General features: G+C 57.1%; 8 protein-coding genes across 8 annotated transcripts; 4 read left to right on the forward strand and 4 right to left on the reverse strand.

Annotated features, from left to right (window-relative positions):
- Positions 1 to 737: 737 nt before the first annotated feature.
- On the forward strand, positions 738 to 1,464 carry VTJ83DRAFT_6115 (uncharacterized protein; the record flags this gene model as incomplete). Its single annotated transcript, XM_071012791.1, has 2 exons — positions 738 to 839; positions 892 to 1,464. 2 exons carry the CDS (start codon positions 738 to 740, stop codon positions 1,462 to 1,464), a joined length of 675 nt encoding a protein of 224 aa, XP_070865490.1.
- Positions 1,465 to 2,523: 1,059 nt separating this feature from the next.
- VTJ83DRAFT_6116 (uncharacterized protein) lies at positions 2,524 to 3,885 on the forward strand (the record flags this gene model as incomplete). The annotated part of the gene is made up of 1 exon (XM_071012792.1): positions 2,524 to 3,885. One exon carries the CDS (start codon positions 2,524 to 2,526, stop codon positions 3,883 to 3,885), a length of 1,362 nt encoding a protein of 453 aa, XP_070865491.1.
- Positions 3,886 to 4,509: 624 nt separating this feature from the next.
- VTJ83DRAFT_6117 (uncharacterized protein) lies at positions 4,510 to 5,602 on the reverse strand (the record flags this gene model as incomplete). Its single annotated transcript, XM_071012793.1, has 4 exons — positions 4,510 to 4,917; positions 4,998 to 5,060; positions 5,140 to 5,437; positions 5,529 to 5,602. 4 exons carry the CDS (start codon positions 5,600 to 5,602, stop codon positions 4,510 to 4,512), a joined length of 843 nt encoding a protein of 280 aa, XP_070865492.1.
- An 821-nt stretch (positions 5,603 to 6,423) lies between these two features.
- Positions 6,424 to 7,748, forward strand: VTJ83DRAFT_6118 (uncharacterized protein; the record flags this gene model as incomplete). Its single annotated transcript, XM_071012794.1, has 4 exons — positions 6,424 to 6,530; positions 6,589 to 6,886; positions 6,962 to 7,255; positions 7,341 to 7,748. The coding sequence occupies 4 exons, from the start codon at positions 6,424 to 6,426 to the stop codon at positions 7,746 to 7,748; spliced, it is 1,107 nt and encodes a 368-aa protein (XP_070865493.1).
- A 510-nt stretch (positions 7,749 to 8,258) lies between these two features.
- VTJ83DRAFT_6119 (uncharacterized protein) lies at positions 8,259 to 9,032 on the reverse strand (the record flags this gene model as incomplete). Its single annotated transcript, XM_071012795.1, has 1 exon — positions 8,259 to 9,032. One exon carries the CDS (start codon positions 9,030 to 9,032, stop codon positions 8,259 to 8,261), a length of 774 nt encoding a protein of 257 aa, XP_070865494.1.
- A 2,135-nt stretch (positions 9,033 to 11,167) lies between these two features.
- VTJ83DRAFT_6120 (uncharacterized protein) lies at positions 11,168 to 14,941 on the reverse strand (the record flags this gene model as incomplete). Its single annotated transcript, XM_071012797.1, has 7 exons — positions 11,168 to 11,473; positions 11,552 to 11,797; positions 11,881 to 13,527; positions 13,607 to 14,013; positions 14,072 to 14,264; positions 14,317 to 14,555; positions 14,626 to 14,941. The coding sequence occupies 7 exons, from the start codon at positions 14,939 to 14,941 to the stop codon at positions 11,168 to 11,170; spliced, it is 3,354 nt and encodes a 1,117-aa protein (XP_070865495.1).
- Positions 14,942 to 16,766: 1,825 nt separating this feature from the next.
- On the forward strand, positions 16,767 to 19,025 carry VTJ83DRAFT_6121 (uncharacterized protein; the record flags this gene model as incomplete). Its single annotated transcript, XM_071012798.1, has 4 exons — positions 16,767 to 17,064; positions 17,114 to 17,128; positions 17,188 to 18,625; positions 18,710 to 19,025. 4 exons carry the CDS (start codon positions 16,767 to 16,769, stop codon positions 19,023 to 19,025), a joined length of 2,067 nt encoding a protein of 688 aa, XP_070865496.1.
- An 845-nt stretch (positions 19,026 to 19,870) lies between these two features.
- On the reverse strand, positions 19,871 to 21,445 carry VTJ83DRAFT_6122 (uncharacterized protein; the record flags this gene model as incomplete). The annotated part of the gene is made up of 2 exons (XM_071012799.1): positions 19,871 to 20,661; positions 20,722 to 21,445. The coding sequence occupies 2 exons, from the start codon at positions 21,443 to 21,445 to the stop codon at positions 19,871 to 19,873; spliced, it is 1,515 nt and encodes a 504-aa protein (XP_070865497.1).
- Between the last annotated feature and the right edge of the window lie 2,973 nt (positions 21,446 to 24,418).

The following is a 24,418-nucleotide window of genomic DNA, read 5'->3' on the forward strand; positions in this document are numbered from 1 at the left end:
CTGAAGTGAGAACGTCGTAGCGTTTATCGTTGGGGGGTGAGCTTGCTACAATGGAAGTTGTGGCACCGCGGCGATGGAATAAGTACGAGGGACGGCATGAAAAGCACGTAAAGACGACAAACAACAGCGATGATTGCATTCCCTTGTAGCACACCTCGAGAAATGCAGAAAATGGACTGGTGATTGTTTGGGGACTATCGGAGGTACCTAGGTACGTGGTGTAATACCAAAAGGGGGATGCGGAGTACACTGTGGGGTTCTCGAATGCTATCGGTCAGCTAACAAGTACGACCTAGGGCGGGACAGGTGCGAGGTGGGGACCCGCAGGAGCGGATTGGATGAGTCCAGCAAACTACTGGTCGCCCGCTGGCGAACATGCTGACAAGGCGTCCGGGTAGCTGCAGGATGAGGGTCCTTCAAGTGGGTGCTCGCCTTTTCGTAATGTATATGTTGAGCCTATCATAGCATGGGTCCTATGCACCCAGTGGCATGCCCACATGCAACACTCGGACTGGCTGCACCCGCCGGAATGTCGGCATTCTCGTCGGTCTCGGTTCTCATCAGCTGAACTTGACCCAATGTAGGAGCCTAGGTAGTTGACGGGGTTTCCACTACTTCACAGCCTCTGCGCAGCATCTGGCATGCACAGCACGAGGCGAAGCAACCAGTGAAGAGATATTAAACCGTCTTTGGCGTTCTGTTCTCACGCTCTTCGCCCACATCCCTCGTCAGCTGCCATGACCGAGACCATAGAGCAGATGGAATCTTCCCCAGAGCACCCTCCTCCGCCCCCGTATGTGGAGTCTACGTCCTTCACGAGGGCTTCGAGCGGACGCGAAGTAAGGCCTTCTCAAGCCCCGACGACAACCCCCCTTCTGACTTTCCGTGCAGAGAGCCTTCTCGTCGCTACCGGCACGATCACCAGAACATACTGCACGACGGCGTGGCCGCGATCATCGCAGGCCACGAACCCAAGGGACCGGAGGGAGGGCTGGAGGCAACCCGCAAATCCCAGAGTCAACACGCACTTCAGCAACTGATGTTGCGGATGGGGTTGGGATGGAGGTTGATCGCGCTGCTGAACTCGTACAGCTCAGCGAAGGGTTGATTGAAAACCTCTCCAGGAAGATTCAAGAGCAAAGGGCAACGGTCGAGCAACAGAGCTCGCAGATCCAGGACCTGGAGCAACGCCTGCGCTTGGCCAACGAGGAAAAGGAACGCATCCTAGAGGAGCTTGCCTCTGAGAGGCAGAGGAGCTGGGAGCTCTCCGAAAGCCTCATGGACGCGTTGGAGGGGGAGCGCATCTTGCGAGACCATCTCAAGGGGACCATCTATGCCCGGCTTCAAGGAGAACCCCGCGACGACACTGCCTCAAAAAGGCGCAGTTTTCTGGACATGCTACCGTGGGAGAAATACCGCAAGGCTGCAGAAGACGCTCGAAGGGCAAAGTCCAAACCGAGATGACTGGGCGAGTTGAAGCCCAAGCTAGACCGTCAGAGTGGAAGACTTTTAGAAGACACTGGACTCACCATTTCTGGAGCCACGTTTTCGGCATGTTTTAGGTCAACCGAGAATAGCCAATGCACTTTTAGGTCCTGTTTATGCCTGATGCTAATGGGAGGAGCCACCGAGCCAAGGCCTGAAGATAGCCAGAGCCTCCGGAATAACCGTCTTGGGAAAGCCAAGAGTTGCTATCAACCCGCCCCCGAGCGACGGGGAGTTGACGGTGCACGACATTCCTCCCCATCGGTCCACTTACTCGGGTTGTCATGCAGTAGCTATCCTGATTGGGCTCGAACGCATGTAACCTCGAATGGCCATCATAGACGGAAGAACCCCATCCCTCGACGATCAACCTCACCCGGGTACACCATTTTTCGCGGGAATGACGTAGTTCTGCATCGCAAACAGACCCTCAACAGCTCTTGCAGGGCGCTATGTTCGTTGCCTTACGGTGTTGGCAACATTGGTGAGATGGGGCACCTGGCATATGCGAGAGGGACAACCCGAGGATGGCAGTATCCGACTCCCAACCCACCGGTGGCTACGAGGTAGATATCCCCGTATAAATGCTTCATCACAGCATCTTGACAACGACGCCAGAGTCCCATCGCCAATCTGACAGGTCACTGCACCACCACAATAATACCCCCACGCCTTCGATTGCCATCAGATCAGAGCTTCCCTACGCCTCCTCCCCATTATCTTGTTTTGCCTCCCGCATCTGCAGCCAGGCCATCTGCATTAGCGAGCTGTGCTACATTGCAACGTCATCAGACACCACCACCGACCCCCCTCCCAGTTCATCCTCAGCACGCCATGCCTCCCAAGAAAGACTCGTACCTTAGCGGCCTCTTTGGCAACAGCACTCGTGGCAGCCCTAATCCGGCCCCGGCACCCGGGCGGGGGAACTCCACAGGCCCCACACCTCCGCCCTCTCATGAGAGGATGGCGTCGTCCAAACCCGGCGACACACCCTCAACGGCAAATGGGATGGCTGCTGGCCCGGCTTCCACTTCAGCCATGGACCCGCTCATGCCGGCTGTCCGGGATGTCTCCAAGGCCGGAATCAGCATGCCTTCCGACACCACCAATCCTGCGGGATCTGACCAGACCGCCCCCATCGGGGATGCCGAAAAGGCCACCACCGGCCATCCGTCCAATGGCGCTCAGGGAGCATCTGACGCATCTGACCCTAACACGCCTGGGTCCGCCAAGAAAGCTGCTACAGCACCCGTCAATGGCGCCGCCTCTAGCCGCCCCGCCTCTAGCCGCCCCACTGGTTCGGCCGGAGACGGTTCCACCCCTGCCGTCCAAGCTCCGGCCGCCCCAGCTCAAGCTCCCGATGGCTCCACCCGCCGCAGGCCGCGCGCTGCCCGGAAGTCTCGCGATATAGACAGCGCCACGCCAGTCCACAAACGAGACGAGGAGTGGGAGAACCTCGTCACGCTGGTCAACGACGGCGACAAGCTCGTCGACACCAACCATCAGCTCATCAAAGACAGCGCGGCGCAGGTTGAGAACCGTCTCGATTTGGCATTGAAGACGGCGGCCAAGCTCCGTGCCGAGCTGAAGCAGCACAAGGCTTTGCTTACCGAGACCCGGAAGACGGCGCAGCGCGAGAAAGAGGAGAAGGAGAAGAGGGTGGGGGAATTGGACGAGGAAAAGCGCCTCCGCGCGGAGGCCGAGAAGAGCGCCGCTTCCCTCGACCAGAAGACAAAGGAGCTTGGCGAGAAGCTGAGCCAGGTATCTCAAGAAAAGGAAAAGGCGGAGAAGGAGGCGAGCACGCTTCTCTCGGACAAGCAGAGCCTTACCAGGGACAAGGAAACCCTTACCAAGGAAAAGGAGAGCCTTACCAAGGACAAGGAGAGTCTTATCAAGGAAAAGGAGAGTCTTACCAAGGAAAAGGAGAGTCTTGCCAAGGAAAAGGAGAGTCTTACCAAGGAAAAGGAGAGTCTTGCCAACAACCTGAACGCCGCCCTGCAGGAAACGCAAAACCTTACCAAGGCCCACGAGGAGGAGAAGAGGAAGCTCCTGGGCGAGGCCGACAGCCTGGCCAAGAAGCTTGCAAAAGCCGCCCAAGATTTGGCCGCGCTCAAGGAGCAAAATCAGCGCCTGGAGCAGGAGAAGCAGTTCCTTGAGCAGGAGAACAGGGCGCTGCAAGCCGACGTGGACTACCTGAACCAGGATCTGGAGGAGGCTGACCGCGATTTGGAGGACGCGCTCAAGGAGAACAACCGCCAGTGGCAGCAGCGGCTCGATAACTTCAAGAAGTCCCTGACGGATCCGGAGAAGAAGCTGATTGCGGTCACCAAGAAACTGGCGGAAAGCAATGCGTTGTTGGAGGAGCTGTGGAAGAAGACTTCGGCGGTCAACTTTAATTAGGCGACGTTGACTGGACGTGGGAGGCTGAAGAGATGGGCCGGTGGATGTGAGGATGTGTGGAGGAGGAGATAGACATACCCACCCTCGCGGTCTGTTTGCTGGATGTCATAGCGCTAGATACCTTGAAAAGTTCAGTCGTTTCTGCAATACGTTGCGCTAGCCATCACCCCCACCAACTGTTCCAACGATCATGATACGCCCAGGTCAAACATGGCAGAGAGGAAAGGGTAGGAATCGGTTGCAAGGAGACCTTCATTCATGTCATATTCCTGGGGCATGACCGTCTGTGATCCAGTCCACCAAGCCCCCCCAGCATACACAGTAGGCACGGACCTCTCTACCAATCAAAAAGGCCCAAGGTAGAAGACCTTGGCTCACAGAGATGGACGGCAGTTATACCGGTGACCAACCAAGCGTGAACGCAGGGTAAGCCAATAAGAGGGGAGATGGTTGTGGCTCAGGTGAGGAGGTCCTGCAGACCGTTCTTGTCCAATGGTATCATCAGGGTAAAGGACCCGAATGCTGGCACCCTTCAGTGTGGGGGTAATCAAGTTTCATGTCGGAGGGACGTACCTAGCAGCTAAGGTACCGCCGCATGGGCAATTATCTCACTGCGGTATTTCTCTATTTCTTCCATCCTGCCATTCGAGCAATAGAATTACAAGTGTGCTGGAACCCCTCATCCTCCTTCCCCCAGAAGCGACACATCTCGACATGATCCTTATCCAGTGGCACCGGCTCCTCGCACGCAACATACATCAATGCGCTGTACTTGTCCAGGATCGGCTTCCTTGTGCCAGGCCACTTGCGCAGCTCATAAAAGCTCGTGATCTTGAAACGCGGGGCCAGGAACCGGAAGTCTTCGCACAGGTTGGAGATTTCGCTGGACCCGCGCACCAAGGCGTCAACCAGCGGGTGATACCGGCCCTTTCGCCAGCTGATGCGCCATGGGAGGAGGGGGGAAAAGGACTCTGCAATGGAAAGCCAGCGGGAATGGTCATCGCTGCCGAAATGCGGGGTGCTGAAGAATATCTGGGAAACTGTTAGTGGTTACACTGCCTCGGCGTCGTATTCGAATAAGCAGGTAGGCTGGGTGGGCTGGAGCCACAGACAATGCCGCGAGTCGCCGATAGCAACGCTTCAAACTTTGGCTCGATGCGCGCCGTACACAGGGCCTGATTGGGGCGAGCACCCCCGCTGTCAGCATCCATCCCCGCCAGCAGCCATTTGGCTAGCTCGATCATCAAAGCTCACCTGTTTGAGTATAACCCCGCCCAAACTGTGCGCAATAAACACAATGGGCCGCCTTGGCGGGCCGTCCCGTTGGTTCAACCTTTCCAGGAGCACCCTGGCATGGCATCGTATCTTGTTGACCGACGTGTTGCCGTAGATGTCTGCGCTGTAGTCAAATGAAAGCACCCGTACAGACGGTAAGGCTGCAGGTAGGAGATCCGTCGGCCAGCAGACCGGCGTTAACACGTTCCGACCCGCGCCGCCGGTGTATGTCCAAGTGGAGAGGTAATCACCGTTTAAGCCGTGGATGAGGACAATGCTGTGTGTGCAAACCAGAGAAGTGAGTTGGATGGGCCGGCATTCAAGTTTTCGTCCGAATCCTCGCGCTCAGGGGCAGTAAATACACATACTCGAGTGTGGGCTCGATGCCTAAACGCCTGGGATCATGGAGCTCTGCAAGCCCGAAACACCTCTTGCGGTTCATGGTACAGCCTCAAGCCTCGATGCTGCTTCAAGTCAGGGAAATGGGGGCCTTGATCTCCAGCATAGGCGCTGCTTCGAGTCGGGGGAATGGAGGCCTCCACCGAGGTCCTGGTGTTAGAGGGATTCCGTGACAGCGGGGCGGTGATTCCATAATGAAGATTAGGCCGGTGACCATCGGTCATCATGAGGTATCACGTTGGGCCGTCAAAGCGCAGCACGATGAGGCATTTGGGTTTGGAGGAGAAGATTGAGTCATTCAGATGCCTCCGCAAACACTCGAATTGTAAACGATGTAACACGTAGAAAAGGGATGAAGGGGAAAATCGGCCAAGTCCCCAGCGCGATATGACGTCAGAGGTTGCAGAGGAGGGAGCTGGCGCGGCTTGGCAGATTGGGTACCGACACTAAACACCACAACAACCGCCATGACCACGACACTATATGGCCGCCAGTGGTCACACAACAGTCTGCATGGCATTCAGGCCTGAAGCGTCATCAACCTCAACGTCGCTCGCAGCCTGAGTCATCTCAGAGTGTCAAGGCCCAAACGGTCAGCACAATGCCCCGTCAGCACAGCCCAAGTTAGGCCCCTGAAGGTTCGGGATAAGCCAGGTAACAAGTAAACAGACAAAAATAATGCACTTTGTCACGTTACCGGGTATATACTGGGAAGGAAGCTTCATGGTCCGGCCTCAGGGATGATAAAACTTGTGACACACCAAGCCGGTCCAATTCTCCCACCACCACGTCTGCGCCAACCATCCACAAGCACCCCCTACACCCGACATCCAAGCGCAGACCTCACCGGGATAGACTGCCAACATGAACAAGTCCGTGACCAAGTATGACCCTAAAACAAACATGGGCTTGTTTGTTCTTCACCCATCCGACGAGGCATTGGTCAACCAACACGGTTCTCCGAACCTCGAGTAGGTCTCCTCTCCGCCCCGCGCTGGCTTCCCCGCCATGGTGCTCACGCGCAACCAGTATCGTCGCCGTCCATGGCCTCAATGGCGATTGCTTCCGGAGCTGGAGCTACAAAGATCCCAAGTCCAACACGAGGACCATGTGGCTCAAGGAAATGCTTCCAAAGAAGATGCCGCGCGTGCGTACCATGACCTTCGGCTACGACGCCTCGGTGGTCGGAAACACCTCAGTCGCCGGGATCCGCGACAACGCGCGCAAGCTTCTCAGGCACCTGTGCGACAAGCGCGAGAATGATGGCTCGAGGGGCCGTCCCATCGTATTCCTCGGCCACAGCTTGGGAGGCATCATTATCAAGCAGGTTCGTCTGGTCCCATTCCCGCCCCCCGAGCTACCCATCCGCGCAACATTCTGAAACGCCCCTCCGCGTCTCCAGGCCCTCTGCATCGCCAACATCGAGCCCGCGTTCAATGACATCCTGTCGAGCACGCGCGGCATCGTCTTCTTCGGCACCCCCCACCGCGGCACAGACGCGGCGGTCTGGGGGGAGACGCTGGCGCGCATCAAGTTCGCGGCGTTCGGCGCGCGAGATCTGAGCGACTTGTTCCGAGCCCTGCGGCCGGACGGGACAGATCTGATGAACGTGTCGGAAGACTTCCGGCCCATGGTTACGCGCTTCGCCATCAGCAGCTTCTTCGAGGAGTACCCGATTGGGAAGATGAAGAAGGTGGTATGTGAGCCCCCGTCCTGCATGCAAACGGGTTGTTGATTGTTAAAAACCAGAAACCTACGGGGTTCGCTGACAACTTGGGCAGATCGTTGACAAGAAGTCGGCCGTTCTCGAAGCGACCCACGAAAGCTACTGCGCCATGCCGGGAGATCACTCAAGCATTATCAAGTTCTCGCCCGGGCCTGAAGATGAAGATCGCTTCACCCTCGCATGGCGTGCGATTGAGCGGGTCGCAAAGGGGCCTAACACGTCGATCACGGCCGAGTTTCGTGCAGAGTACCGCAGAGTCCCAGAGGGGAGCGGCCGAAATTATGCTGGAGCTCGTTGGGAACCCGCGGAAGTTGTTGGCAGGATCAACGGACCCGGGGGGTTTGGACATCCTCGAGGGGATTATATATTAGATTATCCGATGCAGGTAGACCGCGGGATTTACGACGTACAGGATATGAGGATACAAGCTACGGACAGAATGTTGGCAGCGGCTGGGAAATAGGTGCATGGATTAGGAGTGCAGCGGTTGGCCGGGCATACATCATTCATGAAAGGTCAAGTTATTTGTCACATACAACCATTGTGTTATACGAGCTTCTAGACAATTCATTGATTCGCGTTGGTTGGAGGCTGAATGTGCTCCCATACCCATTGATTTGTCGTTTCGATGTCATCCCTTCACATGGAAAAAGGGGTGATTTGTTGTCCCGGCAACGCGTGGCAAAAAAGGGGGGCTTGCTTCACGGTAAACTGGGGACAGGTAGATGTTCGCCAGCACGAGGAGTTCAGTGACCTTGAACGAACCCAAATTACATGACACGGGTAAGGTACAGTAAGCCTATCCATCTACTCCATGCCACCCGGAATATCCGTCCTTTCCCTTGTTCTTAACTACCAGAAAACTCGTAGGCAAGCCAACTCCAACCCCCAAACCGATGCAACACAGTGCCAGCGGGCACAACCAGACTGCCACAATACTGTTCAACCGCAATACACACAACGTTGGATGTGTTCATACAAAAACAGCCCCCAACAGAGCCAAAGCCCCAACAATGGCTGCCATCGTGTTTGAAAGTGTGCCGGCACCGGCACCGTTTTCAGGCTCCAGCGCTGTCTTCTCGATGTCCCTGTTGTCCGAGGCAACCTGGCCCTTGTCGTCGGTCACCACCTTGTTGCTGCCCTTGCCCGGGACTCCAAACGACGCATTCGACGCCTTCGACAGCTCGAGGGCCCAGCGGTAGCACGGCTCGGTAGAGACAGCCGGGAACCTGGCCGCCTCGTCACCGCAGGCAGCCCACAACTCCTGCACGCGCGCCCACATGGGCAACAGGAATGTCTGATAGCGGGCCTGGGTGAACTTGTTGAGCTCCTTGGTGTCGACGCTCTTGTACCGGGCCGCAAGATTCAGGTCGCCGCATGTGTCGCGCTGGATTCCGCCAATCTTGTCCGCCATGGCCTTGAGTGACGCCGGGTACGTCGGGTTCGGGGTGAGCTGGGGCGTGATGCGCGATGCCACCTCGGAGCACTTCTCGGGGCTGATTTGCGTGGCTGTCGGGCGGACAGGGACCTGCGACAGGACCAGGGCGGGGTCTTGCGTCTGCCCGGCTTGTGGTGTCGGCGCAGGGAAAGCAGGCCGGTTGACACCGGGGGCGCCGGGAGCGTAGGGCTTGGGCGCGGGCCGGACAGGAGGGTAGGTGGCGAGAGGAGTGAGAGCCATTGCGCCGGTGGCGTTGGATACACCCGTAAGGATGGAGAGGACCGGGATGGCAAACACAGCGGAGCGCATCTTGGAAGGCGACAGGGAGGTTATGATGGTGATGTCTCAAAAGTACACTTGTCTGATGAAGAGGGTGTGGATGATTGGGTCAAATCAATGAAGCAACTATAAGAGAAGAGGTGATAGTCTTGGAATGTCGAATATGCGGGCAGAAGTTGATCGAGGTAGGGGAGAAGATAAGAGAGGAGGAGAGACGGAATTCCTGACGACTCTTTATGCTGAGCACTTCACCCCGGCAGAGAGTAGTTTCCGTTCCCTGGGGGGGAAGGAATTCGTGTGCCCCTCCTCGGTCTTTCTTGGTCGAATGTATGTCGCCGGCTTTGTTGTTGACGCCGCCAGGGGAAGAGGAGCCCCGCGGGCAAATCATTTGGGGAAACCAGCCGTACTATGAATGCGCCAGGGGGGTACCGCAACCGTGGTATTGAAAAGGAAGTCCGACAGATCGAGGGTTTTGAAAAAGAAGCCTCGAGTCGGTCTCAACTCGTCTTCCTGCATTTTGGCTCGCAGGGACCACCACCCTTATCATCTTTGTTAATGTCCTCATCCTCTCTCCCACGCTCCGTACTTCATCCCATGGCACAGTCACTGTGGAATCCAGGAGCCCCGTCCTCACTAACCGATTGTATTGCGTCGATTCTGATTCATGAGGTTTGGAGTGCGACCGGTTTCAGTTCCAGGTAAACCACGCCCCCGTCTATGGAGACAGGGGCAGGTAGAACATTTCCGAGTGTACCAAGTATCTTCTTACCTGTTCCAGTTCAGGAGTACCGTCAGTCCATCCGGCCAAAAACACCGGCAGCAGAAGTCCGCAGAGGGGTCTTCCGTGTTTGCCTCCAGATGTGGCAACTTAGGAGGCGCCGCAGGTTCAGTCCTGCCACCACCACGCAGTCAACTTCGAGCATCTCATTAACGAGCCCCCGCACCCCTAAGACCTTGGCCCATCCCGCCATTACCTGTACCTTACGGGGGAACTCGATTGTACCATCATCCGAGGTCCAACTCCACGAAGGGAATCTCCTGGATAGGACTCTGCTAGATGGGCCTGGGAAACATGTCATCACCACGCCTTCTAACAGGCTCTTCGTCTTGTACATAGCGCGCCACGAGCGCATTTCGAGGGGCCACGGCTCACAATGACCGTATACGCAGCGCCAACAGGGCAAGCTCACGAGGTTGAGGGTGGTGGTAAGTTCCCGTAGTGTCTGCGCCCAGTCTGGGTCCTGAGAATGTCATTTTGCAAATCTTGTGCATCTCAACCGGTTTCTGCCAATCATCCAAAAAGAGCTTGCCTGCCTTGGATAGGACGAAAATGTTCTGCCAAAACACCCGTTCCGAGTAATCGAAGTCGAGTCGTACATGGAAAACTGGACAGTCTTCACAAGACCACGGGAGGGGCTGGGGCCGAGATACAGGTATATCGGGCATTCTCTGAGGCGGATTGGGCTGGTCAGAAGGCGGTGTTAGAGTTTTTGGGCTATTATAACCATCCCATCGTTACTCCTTGGGGCGTGTTTGGAGAATTTATGAGGCCCCAGGAGCTAAGGAAGGCGACCAGGCCGAGGCATCCGGAGATGAGGTCTGGGCAGTCAGGCGGTCGACGTTAAGGAGCTCAGGAGCAGGGGTCAACCGCATGATTCCTGTGTCACAGAACCAGATGCATGCTGGAAACAACAGCGAGCACCGAGGCTTCAGGTATCCTGGAACACAATCTGAATCGTTCGCAACTTCGACGTCTTTTTAAGTGTGCTTTCCAGGCTGATGATACTTGCCCAATCAACATTGGAAACACCGAGGGGTGCGCGCTACGGCACCCATGAACGCAAAGCCAACAAGGTGGCAAGAGAAGCAACCTATGGGGAAATCAATATCCAACCACGTACCTGAGAAAGCTGCTAGGTAATTAGGTACAGCTGGTGGGCAGCCTGCTGTACACTAATGAAAGCTCCAGATAACGCCGCGTATTATCCAACTCTTACTTGTTTAGCCCTGGCCTGACCAGCCAACATCCGCGCATTACATCCCAACCACGGCCCTTCACAAAGCAAACAATCTGGAACAACAGAAACGCGCCTCTCCAGGCTTCCTTGACAACAACAACAACAACAACAACGCCTTCCCCCCCATACTCAGACATCACAATACATTCAACCACTCCAGCTAACCTTCATGGTAACGGGCCACTTTACCTTCGCGCCCCAGTCCTCGCGCAGGTACTCGAACGCGCCCGTCGGCGTCTGTACCTTCTTGAGCTCGCCCTGGGGTCCCGGCACGCGGCGCAGGCCCTTCCGCCGGAACACAGCCCGCATCATGCCCGCGAGCGCGGCAGACGTGACGGAGGTGCCGGAGATGGGACCGAGCAGAGCACTGCAGGGGAGGGCGGAAAGGAGGCTGTTGGTCGTGGCCGAAGTGGAGTGCCGCGTCGCCTCGATGACCTGATCTTTGGTTGGGGGCTGGGTTGGGGTTAGCACATGTCTTTTTGGAGCGTGCGGTATCCGGGATGGGCCTTGAGAGGAACCAGGAGAACTCACCAGAACGACGGTGACGAGCTGGCCCTTGTGAACAGCAACGCTCTCGCCATCAGCCACGGGGATGGTCTTGGCCTCGGCCGCGGAGAAATGCGCCTCGGTCGAACCCGAGCGTTGAGCTGCTTCAAGAGCGTACCCAACCAACAACGCGTCGCTGGCCTCTGACGGCTGCTGAGACGCCATGGCCTGGATCGCCGCGAGGTAGGCCGCCTGGGCCGGTTGCAGGTAGAAGTCGACAACATCGGCAAGCTGGAAACAAACGGTCAGCGGTCGGCTCCGGAGGCTCATCGAAACAGAAAGATACGCGAGGGGGGTTCTTGGGCAGCACTCACCAGCTTGCCATGGTACGCCACAACTGCGGCGCACAAGGGCAGGATGTGGCCCCAAACAATGTCGTGCACGTCCAGGCCGGCCTTCTTCAAGTCGTTGACCAGCGCCGCGCCGATCGCGCTGATGGGGTCCTTCCTCTTCCCCTTGGAGTTCTTGATGGCTCCGGACCGTTCCACCGCCTCGGCAAACTGCCTCCCCAACGTCTTGGCCGCCTCAACGAGCTGGAACTTCCTCACCGGATCCGTCTCCGTAAACAGGACCGATGCAAGCGTGCTCAGCACCGCGTACAGCTCGTGCTCGGTGTAAATTCCCTTCTTGTTCTCCTTGGTGTGCAGCGGCAGCTCAAACAGGCGCGCGACGAAGCGGACAGGAGCCAGGTTGGTCACGTCGCGCACCACGTCGACCATGCGCTGGCCGGCGAGGTGGTAGCTCTCGCTGGCCAGGAGGTCATCCGTCGCGTCGGTGTAGAAGGCCTTGATGTGCGCCAGGGCGTCGGGCGTGAGGATGGCCGGGGCGATTTCGTTGCGGTGGGCGTCGTGGATCTTGGCCGAGCTGGACACGGGGGTGCCGGATTTCTTGGGGGCCCCGACGAGGAGGAGGTTGACGGCGGCGTGCCAGGTGCGGTTGAACTTGGGGCTGTTGGTGGGCGAGAGGACGTGGCTCGCACCCGAGGCCGTGCTGACCTGGACGGGTTGGGATTGCCGGCTGGGACGGCTGAAGTCGAAGAGGTGGTCCCGCTTGAGGTCCTTGAGGATCTTCTCCGTCTCGGAGGGGATGACCATGGGGAAGTGCGAGTAGACCGAATTGTACTTGAAGTGGTCAGGGAACGCGCGCGAGAAGAGCTTGTAGAAGACGCAGCCGTGGTTGAGGTTCATGTCGTACTGCACGTCGTTGTAGCCCCAGTTGGTCAGGTTGCGCGGCGTGTAGTCAATGGTGTAGTGTCTGTCACCCCGGACGAGGCAAACGGCGTCGGAGAGGACAACGCGGGAGATGGTGTAGGTCGGGGTGATGCCCACGCCGGGCACCATGGGCTTCTTGTGCTCCTCGGCGACGATGCCGGGGTAGAGCTCGACGAAATCCGGATGCCCATACAGACGGCGGAGGGAATCCGCGATTTCGGGGTCCGAGTTGATGTCTTCGAACGTGGCGTACGGCTTGAGGCCAAAGTGCTTGCGGAACTCGTTCAGCCCGGACAGGTTCCACTTGCGGGCTTGGATGATGCCGAGGATCTCGACGGCGCGCATCGACGTGGGGACGTTGCGCCCACCAAAGGAGCCGGCGCAGTCCTCGATGGAGGAGACGATGCATTCCACCAGGTCATCGTCGCTGAACTTGCCGTCCGGGCCACGCTTGAAGTTTTCAAGCGGCCGTTCCGCGGGGTCCGCGGGGATCTGGCTCTCGAACCGGTAGAAGCCGGCCATCATATCCGGCACCGTTACCTCGGAGGCCGGCTTACCAAAGATCTCCTGGTAAAACTCCTCGATCCACTTGTCGTCGCGCTCCGAGATGCAGCTGTGCCAGCGGTAGCACAGGTTGAACTCGGCCGAGACGGCGTTGCCGGTGCCACTCTCGGCGCCCTTCTTGGTGTCCGTCATGACACCCATGGTGCTGCGCGGGTCCAGGGTCCAGGTGGTATCGACGCGGTTCAGCTGATTCGGTGGGTTAGCTCGACGGCCTCGGAAAGACAACGGCGTCCGAGCGACAGGCGACCAAGGTGAGAGCACTCACGTTCACAATGTTGCGCACGTAGTCGACGAGCATGATGTTCATGTACATGCCGCAGGTAACAAGGCGCGCGGTTTGGAAGAGGTCCTCATCGTACTTCTTCCACGCCGCCTCAGCCTTGTCCGCGGGCAGCGACGGCGACGGCGGCGTGAACTTGCCGTCCTCGTTGATGGCGGCCAGGTTGTCGCAGATGTAGTTGTGGAAGCGATTGAACATGATCAACAAGACTCCCACGCCCGGCGGCAGGCCCAACAGACGCTTGTCCGCGAAGGCGTCGGCCTTGAGCTTGCCGTCCTTGAAGGTGCGGATCGTGTTTTGCATCTCCTGGTCGCTGCCGTAGAGCGGAGACAGGTCCAGGTACGAGGACGTCTTGTTCCGGCTCATGTCGCGGTGATCGGTCCAGAAGAGATCTAAGACGCCGTCAGTGTCACCCCCCGGGTCAGTCGTACTGCTTCGCGGTTTGCTCACCGTGGATGACGATGGCCGCCCAGTACCACAGGATGCTCGAGACGTTGTTGGGGTTCTTCTTGTACTCGGTACGCTTCATCACCGAGTCGTAGATAAGGCCCGGATCCGGCATCGCACCGGGCCGCAGGACGCTGACGTTGACCGAGCGGGCGTACGAAGAGCCGGCAGCGCCCAACTGCGGGTACATGATGTTCTATTCACGTCAGCGGCGATGAGTCGCCGATGAGGACCATGCAGGCACCCACGTTATACGAGCCATCAGCTCGGCGGTACCGGTACTGGTCTCCCACATAGAGCGAGGGCGGATGCTCTAGAGTGTCCCACAGTTCGGTGAGGAACGAGTTGGTCAGCTCCACGCGAAGCTTGGAGTCCGTCGGCAGGTTGGACACGAGCTTGATAACGCGCTCCATAATCATCGTCTTGTCATCCACAATCTTCTCGCCCTTCACCTTGGCCAGCAAAAATTCCTTGAGCGTCTTGACATCTGCGGGTTCATCTGTCAGCGGATGCCAGCGGAGATCGGGCGCCAGGTGTCTGATGTCCACATAACATACCACCTGACCTCAACGCCTTGAGGTCGTTCCTGAGCTTCCCCCATCGCGGCGCCTCGTCAAAGGTGCCCGAGCCGATCTGGTTCGGCAGCGGCTTGATCCTCGCGTGGACGATTTGGGCATGCTGCTCAAGCGCGTTCGCGACACCCTCCTTGTCCGCCTTGGTCGGCTTGATCTTGCGCGGCTTGGGCTTGGGAAAGGACTGACTCGCAAGCCTTTCGCCCGCGTTGACAGCGCCGACCTTGGTGTTTTCGCTGTTGCTGATGCTGCTCACGGCATGGATCCCTTCCAACTTGGCACCGTTCTGTGTTGGGTCCATCGTAGAAACTGCTGAGGGGCTCGTCCGTGAAAGCCTGTGCTCTCTTTTTCCCGTTGGATTGTACTGTGTGGCGCAAGATGAGGAGCTCGAGTTGGGAGAAGAGCTGTCCTTCATAACTGAGTGCCTGGGCTCGACCCCTTATGGATGATAACCACCCAGAGTCATGTCTCCAACAGCATCGCGCAGCTGCGCTCCCTTGTACCCCTCAGACATCCAGTCAGACATCGGATGGCCAATTGTGGTGCGTCCATTACGTCCCAAGTCCCAAGTCACAGGCGCTCTGTGGTCCAGATCGACATGTCTCACATGAAGATCCCAGGCCCCCCCCTCCTCCCCCCCCCCCCCTGGCCCTGCCGCAAGCGGGTAGTGGCGGGTCCCCAGCGTGGCTGCTGGGCAACGGGACGACGGCATCAAGCAGACGGGGAAACTCCCACATACTATACACTGTACATCGCCGTGCGTCACAGGAAACAGGAATGGTACGACCTTGGCATGTGCCGCGATGCGGAACGAAGGCGGGGGATTGGACGAAGTTATCGCGGGAAGGGAGCTAGCATCTTGCTTTGCCTGACTCGGCCTCCGAGTTCAAGCAATGCGAGGGGTTTTGCGGTCGGATTGTACAACATACCGTACACGGCTCCTATAGGCCGATCCGGGAGTCCTACTCGAAGTGCTTGGTAAGGTTGTGTTCCCGAGTGTGCAGTAACTAGCTTGGCCCCTCTTCCACGGCACTTTGTTCGAGTGGAACGGCCGTCCTCCCCCGCACCTAATGACCACACCGGCCGGGAACTTGTGAGGATCATTACTGCGTATGTGATAACTACGCATAAACATACAGCTTCGCAGCCAGGGTTCGGTTGCCAATCGATGGGAAGCGGTCCACTGTGCTAGTTTAACAACCATCCCAAGGCTAACTCCGACCCGGAAATAGGGTTGCCGATCCACATAAAACCTTCAGCCTCAGCGGTGCTTGGCGGCTACGCGAGTAAAGACCCACTGTTGCAAGTGGCCGCCTCTCTTGGGAGAGGCGGGAGCTGTGACAGCAAAAACGGATCCGCTGATGCTGCCATCAGCTAGTGCACCATATATACCTGCTACTGCAACAGGAGCAAAATGAGGGACGTGCTAAAAAATAGTTAAAGGGACAATGTGATTTGTAGTAATAGTATACCTTAGTTACTATTTGCGCCCCCTCTCCTAACAGGCGGGCGCTTGCAAAAGTGGGTCTTTCCACGCCCAGCTGACAACTAAGTACCATTGTCTTACAGCATCGGAAACCTTGGTGTGCCAGGGTCGGCCCGCTCCGATCATGGTAGCAACCAGCCATTGAGACGAATGGTTGAGTCATCACCTGTCGGTCCGTCTGCTTGTCTCACCTTGGGCAGCCCACCAACGCTGCTGGTATCCCTCACCGACAAGGTTCGAGCCGCGTTGCTTTCCTATTGGCCGCCATGTTCCAACTCGCAGCATCAGATCGGCACCCGCGGTGGGATGGAGCATGGCTTCCAACGGGCCGTCCTCATGGGGGCGACAAAGCACTGTGCAGCGTCCCGAGCTGGGTACGTCAACTCTTGTTCTTGGCCAACATGTGACTGAGACGGTGATCAGCACCGACAAAACCCAGGGTCCGCTGGCCTCTGCACGGTTTGGATGTTGTGTCTCGGGGCGTGTGCCATCGGCAGTGCTACGTCAGGATAACGAGTTTTGGCTCAAGTCAAAAGCTCCATTGGGCTCGAAGAGATAACTTTGGCTCACTGCTCGAAGTGTGGGAGACATAATTTTCAGCCTTTTATCATTACCCTGCGTGAACGCGGTCTGTGTAGCCATGGAACACTCTCACGAACGCGGAATGCGCGGAGCCATGGACGGGCATGGTCTAACAATCAAGAGGGCATTGGAGGCTCATCTGGATCACCAGGCCCCGGCCTCAACTCCTCTGCCCTCTCGTCCCGCTACTCCCATGGAGCCCGACCAAGTGACGCCATCGCCTGCCGGTCCGCAGCCCAAACCACGCAACATGGTGCTGTGCTTCGACGGCACCGGAAACAAGTTCCACGGGACGGAGAGCGACAGCAACATTCTCAAGATCTTCCGCCTGTTGGACCGGACAGCCAGTGACCAGTGTAAGCTCTCAATTCTTCACCCGTGGGGATATAGGCTAACCCTTCCCAGACCATTACTACCAACGTAAGTCAAACTCGCTCATGGGTGGACATCTTGAGGGCTCACTGGAAATGCAAACGCAGCGGGCATTGGGACCTATGTTGTGTCCAATGACCTGACCCGCAAGGGCATTCGGGCCCGGATCAAGTCCCAGTACACCAAGGCCAAGGACTCGGCCATCGGCTCGTCCTTTGACCAGCACGTCGTGGGTGGGTACCGCTTCCTCATGCGCTACTACAACCCTGGCGATCAGATATACATCTTCGGCTTTTCACGCGGCGCCTACGTTGCCCGCTTCCTGGCCGAAATGCTCGACTACATCGGCCTGCTATCCCATGGCAACGAGGAAATGGTCATATTTGCTTGGAAAGCCTTTGCCAATTGGCAGATCCGAAAAGGCGACAGAAGCCCCGAGGGTATCCGCAAGACGCGCGAGATGTACGCCTTTATGAAGGGCTTCCGCGAGACCTTCGCGCGCCCCATCGAGCGAATCCGCTTCCTCGGTCTGTTTGACACGGTCAACAGCGTTCCGAGGTTTGAGTCCGCCTGGATGGAGCGCAGCAAGTTCCCCTACACCGCGCGGACAACAGCCAAGATCATTCGCCATGCCGTCAGCATCGACGAGCGCCGTGCCAAGTTCCGCCAGGATCTCATCTACCAGCGCGGATGCCGCAAAGAAAAGGGGGACAAGACATCCAAGAAGGGCGCCGGCGCCGCCCCCATTCTTGACATGCCGAAAAAACACGATCAGGAGAACGACGGTCTTGGGGCCGGGCCCGAGAACGAAGGGGTCGGGCATGCGCCATACCGCCCCCGCCCCGACAACCTCGCGGTGCCCACGAGCGGCGAGGCACCCTACCGCTCTCGTCCGGCCTCCCTCCGCTCGGTCCACTCCGGCCGAACGACCGGCTCCTCTGCCGCCCATCCCTCCCAAGGAGCCGAGGACGCCCCCTTGGGAACCTGTGCTCTGCCCCACGCCCACAATGACAATGCGAGCATTGCGCCCACCACGCATTCCGATGACGAGGATGACCAAGACATCGACGAAGTCTGGTTCGCAGGCAGCCACGCGGATGTTGGCGGTGGGTGGGAGGTGGACCTCGACAAGGGAAAGCCGGCGAGCCACGTACCGCTGGTGTGGATGGTGCAGGAGGCGATGGAGGCGGGGCTCAAGTTCGATTTGGCCAAGGTGAGGGAGATGGGCTGCGCTGAAGCGCCGTGGGATCTCGAGAGGGAGAGCGGTTTGTCAACCGTTCACGGGTATAGCGGTAGTTCTGCTGTCACTCCTACGGTTGCCGCTGCGAACGAGGCGCCGTCGATCCCAGGAATCATGGTCAGGAGCGACACGATGAGCACGCCCATCATGCTGCGGACCGGCCAGAGCTCGAGCGACAGCGAGAGCCCAAGACAATCGACCTTCCGCAACATCATGCACCAAGCGGGTACAGCGCGGCTTCACGACTCTCTCGAGTTTGGCGGCGGGCTTCCTGCCATGTCGGTGCTGGCTTGGAAGATTATGGAGTACGTCCCCTTCTCACCATTCCTTTCTTTTTCTCCAGCCCTTCACTCGTCTACTTCCCCCACATGGCTAACAGCAGGGACCAGGTACCTCCCATTCCGTCGCATGGACCTTCAGCCGGACAACACCTGGAAGCCCATCCGCTGGCCACTTCCGCGAGGCGAGGTCCGCGATATGCCCCGGGACGCGCGAGTGCACGGGAGCGTTCTGCGGCGCCTTCAATCCGACCCCAAGTACCGCCCGGGGAACCTGATTATCGGCGGCGGGGGTCGGGGCATGCGGGTGGCGCCTAAAGAGGCAGGCATTGGAGAATGGGTGTGCGTTGAGCACCGAGGATGTCCGGTGAGGGAGATCTGGGTTAGGAAGGATGCTGTGGAGGGGAAGGGGATCGGATGCAAATGAAGGGTGGTAAGTAGAGTCAAATCTCTGCGCCTTGATAGTGTTTTCCTGGGTCATGTAGGTCCGGCGGAACAGATTGTTCTTGTGGTCAGGTTGTGGAAAGTTGGCAAGTGAGAGAGAATGAGGAGCAAAAGTGGACTCGACAAGCACACTGCGCGGTGCTGCCACGCCGGCTGGCGAAGAGGTGAAAGCGAGCAAGTCACTAATAATTAGCTGTCTTTCAAAGAGAGACACTTTTCGGACCGTATACAAGACACTTCCCGGACCTTTGAGAAGACACTTCGGGCCGTATACGTGACATGTCCCATACATAGTTCTCCCTAACCCTTGCAATCGCCCCTGTGCTCACAGCCGTCGATCGATCAACTTTACAAGCATCACTGATGCGGGATACCGGACCAGGGGTACTCTCAGGGCATATTCTTCCAGAAAGTCCAAAATATGGTGTTGGAATTCGATGATAATCAAGAAGGCCCTCTTGGATGGGGCTGTCTGGAATAATTATGTCCAGGAAGTGCAGTCAAAGCCCTTATAAGAAAAGGCTTATCAAAGAGACAAAAGCCACAAGAGAGGTTCTGCAGTCACAGGTGGCTTCTCAGTCCTATAACCTGGAAATGAATGATTGGGGGTTGGGGAAACAACTGGATTTCGAACCGCAGTCATGGCCCTCAATCGAAGCGAGACGGTAGCTACCTACCAGTAGTGCCTATAATTAATAATGAATAATCTACAACGAAGAGAAACATCCAGCACCTGCTGGGCAACGGGAACAACTCCCAACCATACTTGGGCTCCAGCAAACCGCAACCCCAAGCAAAGCTTCCCCGTCTTCAAATCAACCCTTCCTTTCATGGCCTCCCCAGCGACGAGCCCGCATGGTCTTCTGAACCCGCCCTCGTCAACCCCAGCGGCACCGATTCCTTCCGCGCACCCCCTTCCACCAGCGGCAAGCTTCCCCTCGACGACCCCGCCGTCGAGCTCCTGTTCCAAAAGCTCGCCCCGCTGCTCGACGGCGGCATGGGCCAGCTAATCAGGCTCGGCGAATAGGTCTCGTTGCTCGCCGTCGTCATCGTCGTGGCCGTCGTAATGGTGCTGTCGAAGCTGTCCTGGCTCGCCCTGCGGCGGCTCGGCAGGATTGGCGGAGGGGTGCGCGGGGTGGGGAAGTCGAGGGAGGGAGGCGGGGCGATTGCAAGAGGGGCGCCGGGATGGGGACGGATGGTTACACGATGGACTTGTTGCGATTGAGCGGCGGTGGGGCTTCCGCCGGTGGAACAGGGGATGAGGGATGGCGGGGCGTCGGGACGCTCGCGAGGAAGGGCGGAGCGGGACGGGGGTGCGATGGTTGCGGCCGCTGCTGCTCCGGCTGGGGCGGAGGACGAGGGTATAGTGCCGTAGCCCGTTACTGAGGTGGCGGTGTTGGCGTTGGTGCTGGTGGCCGTCTTCTCGCCGAGGAGGGCATCGCCGTGGCTCCCGTCGGTGAAGAGGAGGCCGTCGCCCATGGAGGAGCGTTTCTTCTCCGAGGCGGTGTACGCAGAGATTTTGAGGGGGGTGTATTTAATGAGGAAGGACTGGACATGGCGGGTACGGCGATATTTGTAGAGGTAGAGAATGAGTAAGGCGAGGAGGATAAGGATGGCAGCTGAGGACGGGGTTAGTGGAGGAACGAGGCAGTGATGAAAAGGTGTGGGACAAAGCATACCGATGATAATACCGATGATGCCGCCAACACTGGCTCCCGGGTTGGTTGAGTTCCCATGGTCGCCGCCGTCCACTCCTGGGCGGCTCTTCCCGTGCGATCCAGAAACGTCACCCCAGTCCGTAGATGCAAAGGCGTCGCCGTTCATCCCCGGGCTCGTGGTCGTAGCGGGAAGAAGGCTTGCGGAAGCGGTGGCGTCCGGGTCTGACGCGTTTGGTCCATTGTTGCCGGCGGATCGCTGATGGCCAGTTCGATCTTGGCCTGTAGCGGACTGGTTCTGCCCGTCCGGCTCCTGAGCCGGCACAGTCGCTGAGCTGTCGCCACTGCTTCCGTTGCCCTGCTCATTCCCAGCGGCCGGACTCGCGGCCGGGGGGTTCAGAATCTCCGGGGTTGACTTTGCTGCTCCGGCAGTCGCTGCGGCCGGAGGAGGAGGCCTTTGGGCTACAGGGGGGTTCTGACTATCGGGCTTAGGGTGGTTAGGTGGAGAGGCTTCCGGAGGAGCTTGATTCGTTTTGGCCGCAGGTGTGGGAACTGGCTCTCGTTGGGTTGTGGTTGGCGTGTTTCGGTCAGAATCTCTCCCCCGACCACGTTCATCGTCACCCCGGCCGCGGTCTCGATCATCATCTCGACCCCGTCCTCGGTCGTCGTTTCGGCTCGGCGGCGGCGGCGGCGGCGGCGGCGGCGGCGGTGGCGACCAAGGCGAAGTCCAACCCCACTGGCGGGCCATCAAGGCTGCGCTATCACCCGCACCCCTCTCCAAAGTCCCGCCGTCCCTGGACAGCCTTGACCGAGGTGCCATTTGTAGTTCTCAATGAAAAGAAACGACGATAGGAAGCAACATGGGCAACAAGACCACGCAGTGGTCCGCCAAGTAATCAGGTATGCGGATGTGTCGCGGCTCGTCCACGGCTACGATCACAGTCAAGTTCCCGGCCGAAGCGTGTTCGACAAAAGAATGGATAGGCTGCCCGTGTGCCGAGTTGCCGGTGGAGCTGCCGTACTGCGTACAACGCTGTTGGTGATTAGGGAGTGAAGATGAAAAGGAGCGTGGTTTGTCGAGCCGTTGAGCCTGCCAGGTCAAAGGAGCAATGCTTAGGAACGCGTCATGGTGCAAACGGAAGGGCGAGCGAAGGAGTGGCCGAGGGTCCCCTCGAACCAACGGGCACTTCCATGGAGGTTCGTGGCCTGACTTTTGCTTCTTCTTCTCGCAGGCCGACGCCTCCAACAAGGACACCGGGAAGCTGGTGACCAGGAAGACCACCCCGTGGAATTGTCCACAGTCAGCATGCCGAAAGGGGGCTTCACAGCCTGACTGTGGTGCAGGCACCTCGACCCCATCCCACAGTCTTTGTGCATGGTTTTGCATTTCAAGGAGGGGTCGAAAAGTCAGCCCGTTAAGTGGCTTGCAGGCACTTGTTGATTTCGGGGAAAGACTGTCATCGTGTTCCTGGCTCGTCATCCTCATCAGGCCATAGCGCCAAGCATCGTTATTATCCTCATCAAGGGGATGCCCGCACCTATTTTTTAAGCTTCCGTTGGCTCATGTTCAACGTTCAACCGCTTCAACAAGCACCAATGCCCACGGTTCGTGCCGGACGGATTGTCGTTGGCAGTATGTCCACACTCTATGTAGTGTAGCAACGTCACCACACCACCTTCATGGTGTTCATAGTGGGATCAACAACCGACTCTCAAACGAAGCGAGCACGCCAGGGCTTGTCCAGAGAGGCTCATGAACTCCTTGCTTCTTCGGCATCCCCGCTCAAGGATTCAACCCCTGACCAGCCAGCCACCCCTTGCGTTGTCCCCCCAGCCAACCTGGGCTGCCCCCTGGCCCACATCCATTTTCCAGATCCGTGCCACACAATGTCTGTGCCACAACGCCACGCTCTGCGAAGCATGCAGTAACTAATAGCCAACACTTTGGCGGTGTGAAGCTTCGTGAGTGACAGCACAACAAGCAACCTGGAACGCAATCCGCGGGCAAAGTATCGAGATAACGCAGCTGACGTGCTGACTCTCCCGTCTATCACTTTGACAATCCAGTATTACTAAATTTACCAGATAATGATATATGACTTGCACATGCTGAGCCCTTTGATTGTTAATTATTAACGTAGCTATTGGTGCAAATCAGGTCCATTCCCAAGGCTTGCGTTGGCATGCTCATTTACGCCATCACAAGCTGAACCACGGACCACCGTTCCATGTCTGAAGCAGTCCCTCCTCCTAATCGTCGGAATCCTCCGAGTCCGTCAGGGGGAGCAGCCAGAGAAACGCCATGGCATCTTGGCTCGGAAGATGCCGATAACGTGACCGACAGGGTTTTTGGCCAGCCAGGGTTTTTGGCTACCCCCTTTTCCCTATCTGCCGGGTCAGCCTACAACACCAAAATCAGGAGTCTCGCGATGACCATGAGCAATACAAACAGGGCAGTTTTAAGGCTATTCGCAATTAAACAGATATATACAAACGCAGAGAAATTAAAAGAAGGCTAGCGGTAAGGAGACAAGTAAAACATATAGTTAATCAGTCAGTTAAATAAGTTAGTAGCTTTGGGCAGCTCTTTCTAAACGATCTTTGCGATCTTAACTACCCTACGTCTAGATGTACGATGTTCCTTCTCTTTGGCTTCCTTTGCTATACGTACCTCTCGTTTATACTCCTCTTAGCAATAGTCCTCTACCGTTAAGATTCGAGCCCCTTTGACCTGCCTTTTCTTACTCTTCTTTCTACCGTTTTTCTGTTTGTTAATAAGCTTGTTAATTAAAAACTGGAGGGTAAGATTATTAGCTTGGAGGCTTTCGTAAGCGGATTTAATGTTAGTAACGTATTGTTTTATTGGGCTGCCGTATAGCTGAACTAAGTTCCTAAGTAAGCTATCGATCCTGGATACTAAAGCCTTTGTAATAAAGAACTTTGTTTAGCGACCTTACGAATCTGTAAAGCGTATTATTAGAGTTGCTGGGCGCGAGGCAGGGTTATCTCCTGGGCGCGAGGTAGGGCTATCTCCTGGGCGCGAGGCAGGGCTATCTCCTAGGCGAGGGGCAGGGCAAGGGGTAGGGCGAAGGGCAGGGCTATCTTCTAGGCGTAAGGTAGGGCTATCTCCTAAGCGTAAGGCAGAGCTATCTCCTAGGCGAAAGGCAGGGTAAGGGGCAGAGCGTTTAGATAGGTATTCTAGAGTAACGTAGACCTTTTCGGGGTTGAAGGGTAGGAGACTTGCGCTACGCTAACCGCTAGCGATATTCTTCCTTATTATCTTCCTCGCTTAGGTATAGTAGGTAAGGAATTAGGCGTTAGAGACCTTTACAGCGTTAAGGAAGGCGCTTTCGTTAACTAGGTACCTATACTTAGTAGCTAGAGGGCTGAAAACGCCTATATTAAGAGGCTAGAGGGTATAGGTAGCGTAGGGAGGAAGGTATAAAGGTACGATATCGTAGTTAGCGTAAAAGTCGACGAATTTAGGCGAGATATAGCTAGCGTAGCCGTCGAGGATAAGGAGGTGATATTTCGATAGCTTCCGGGGCGCGGTATACCATTTAAAATGCTAAACCTACTCCATCGCGATCTCGTAGTTAGTCTAGCTATTCGGGGAGGCGCGAAAGACCGTTTTCGTATCGATAGTTGTATCGTTAAGGACCTAATTTAGCTATACTACTTTGCCTTCGAAAATAATAAATAGTAGAAGAAGGTAGCTATT

The sequence above is a fragment of the Remersonia thermophila genome, chromosome 5, assembly GCF_042764415.1.
Source record: "Remersonia thermophila strain ATCC 22073 chromosome 5, whole genome shotgun sequence".
NCBI classification, from domain to species: Eukaryota; Fungi; Ascomycota; class Sordariomycetes; order Sordariales; family Chaetomiaceae; genus Remersonia; species Remersonia thermophila.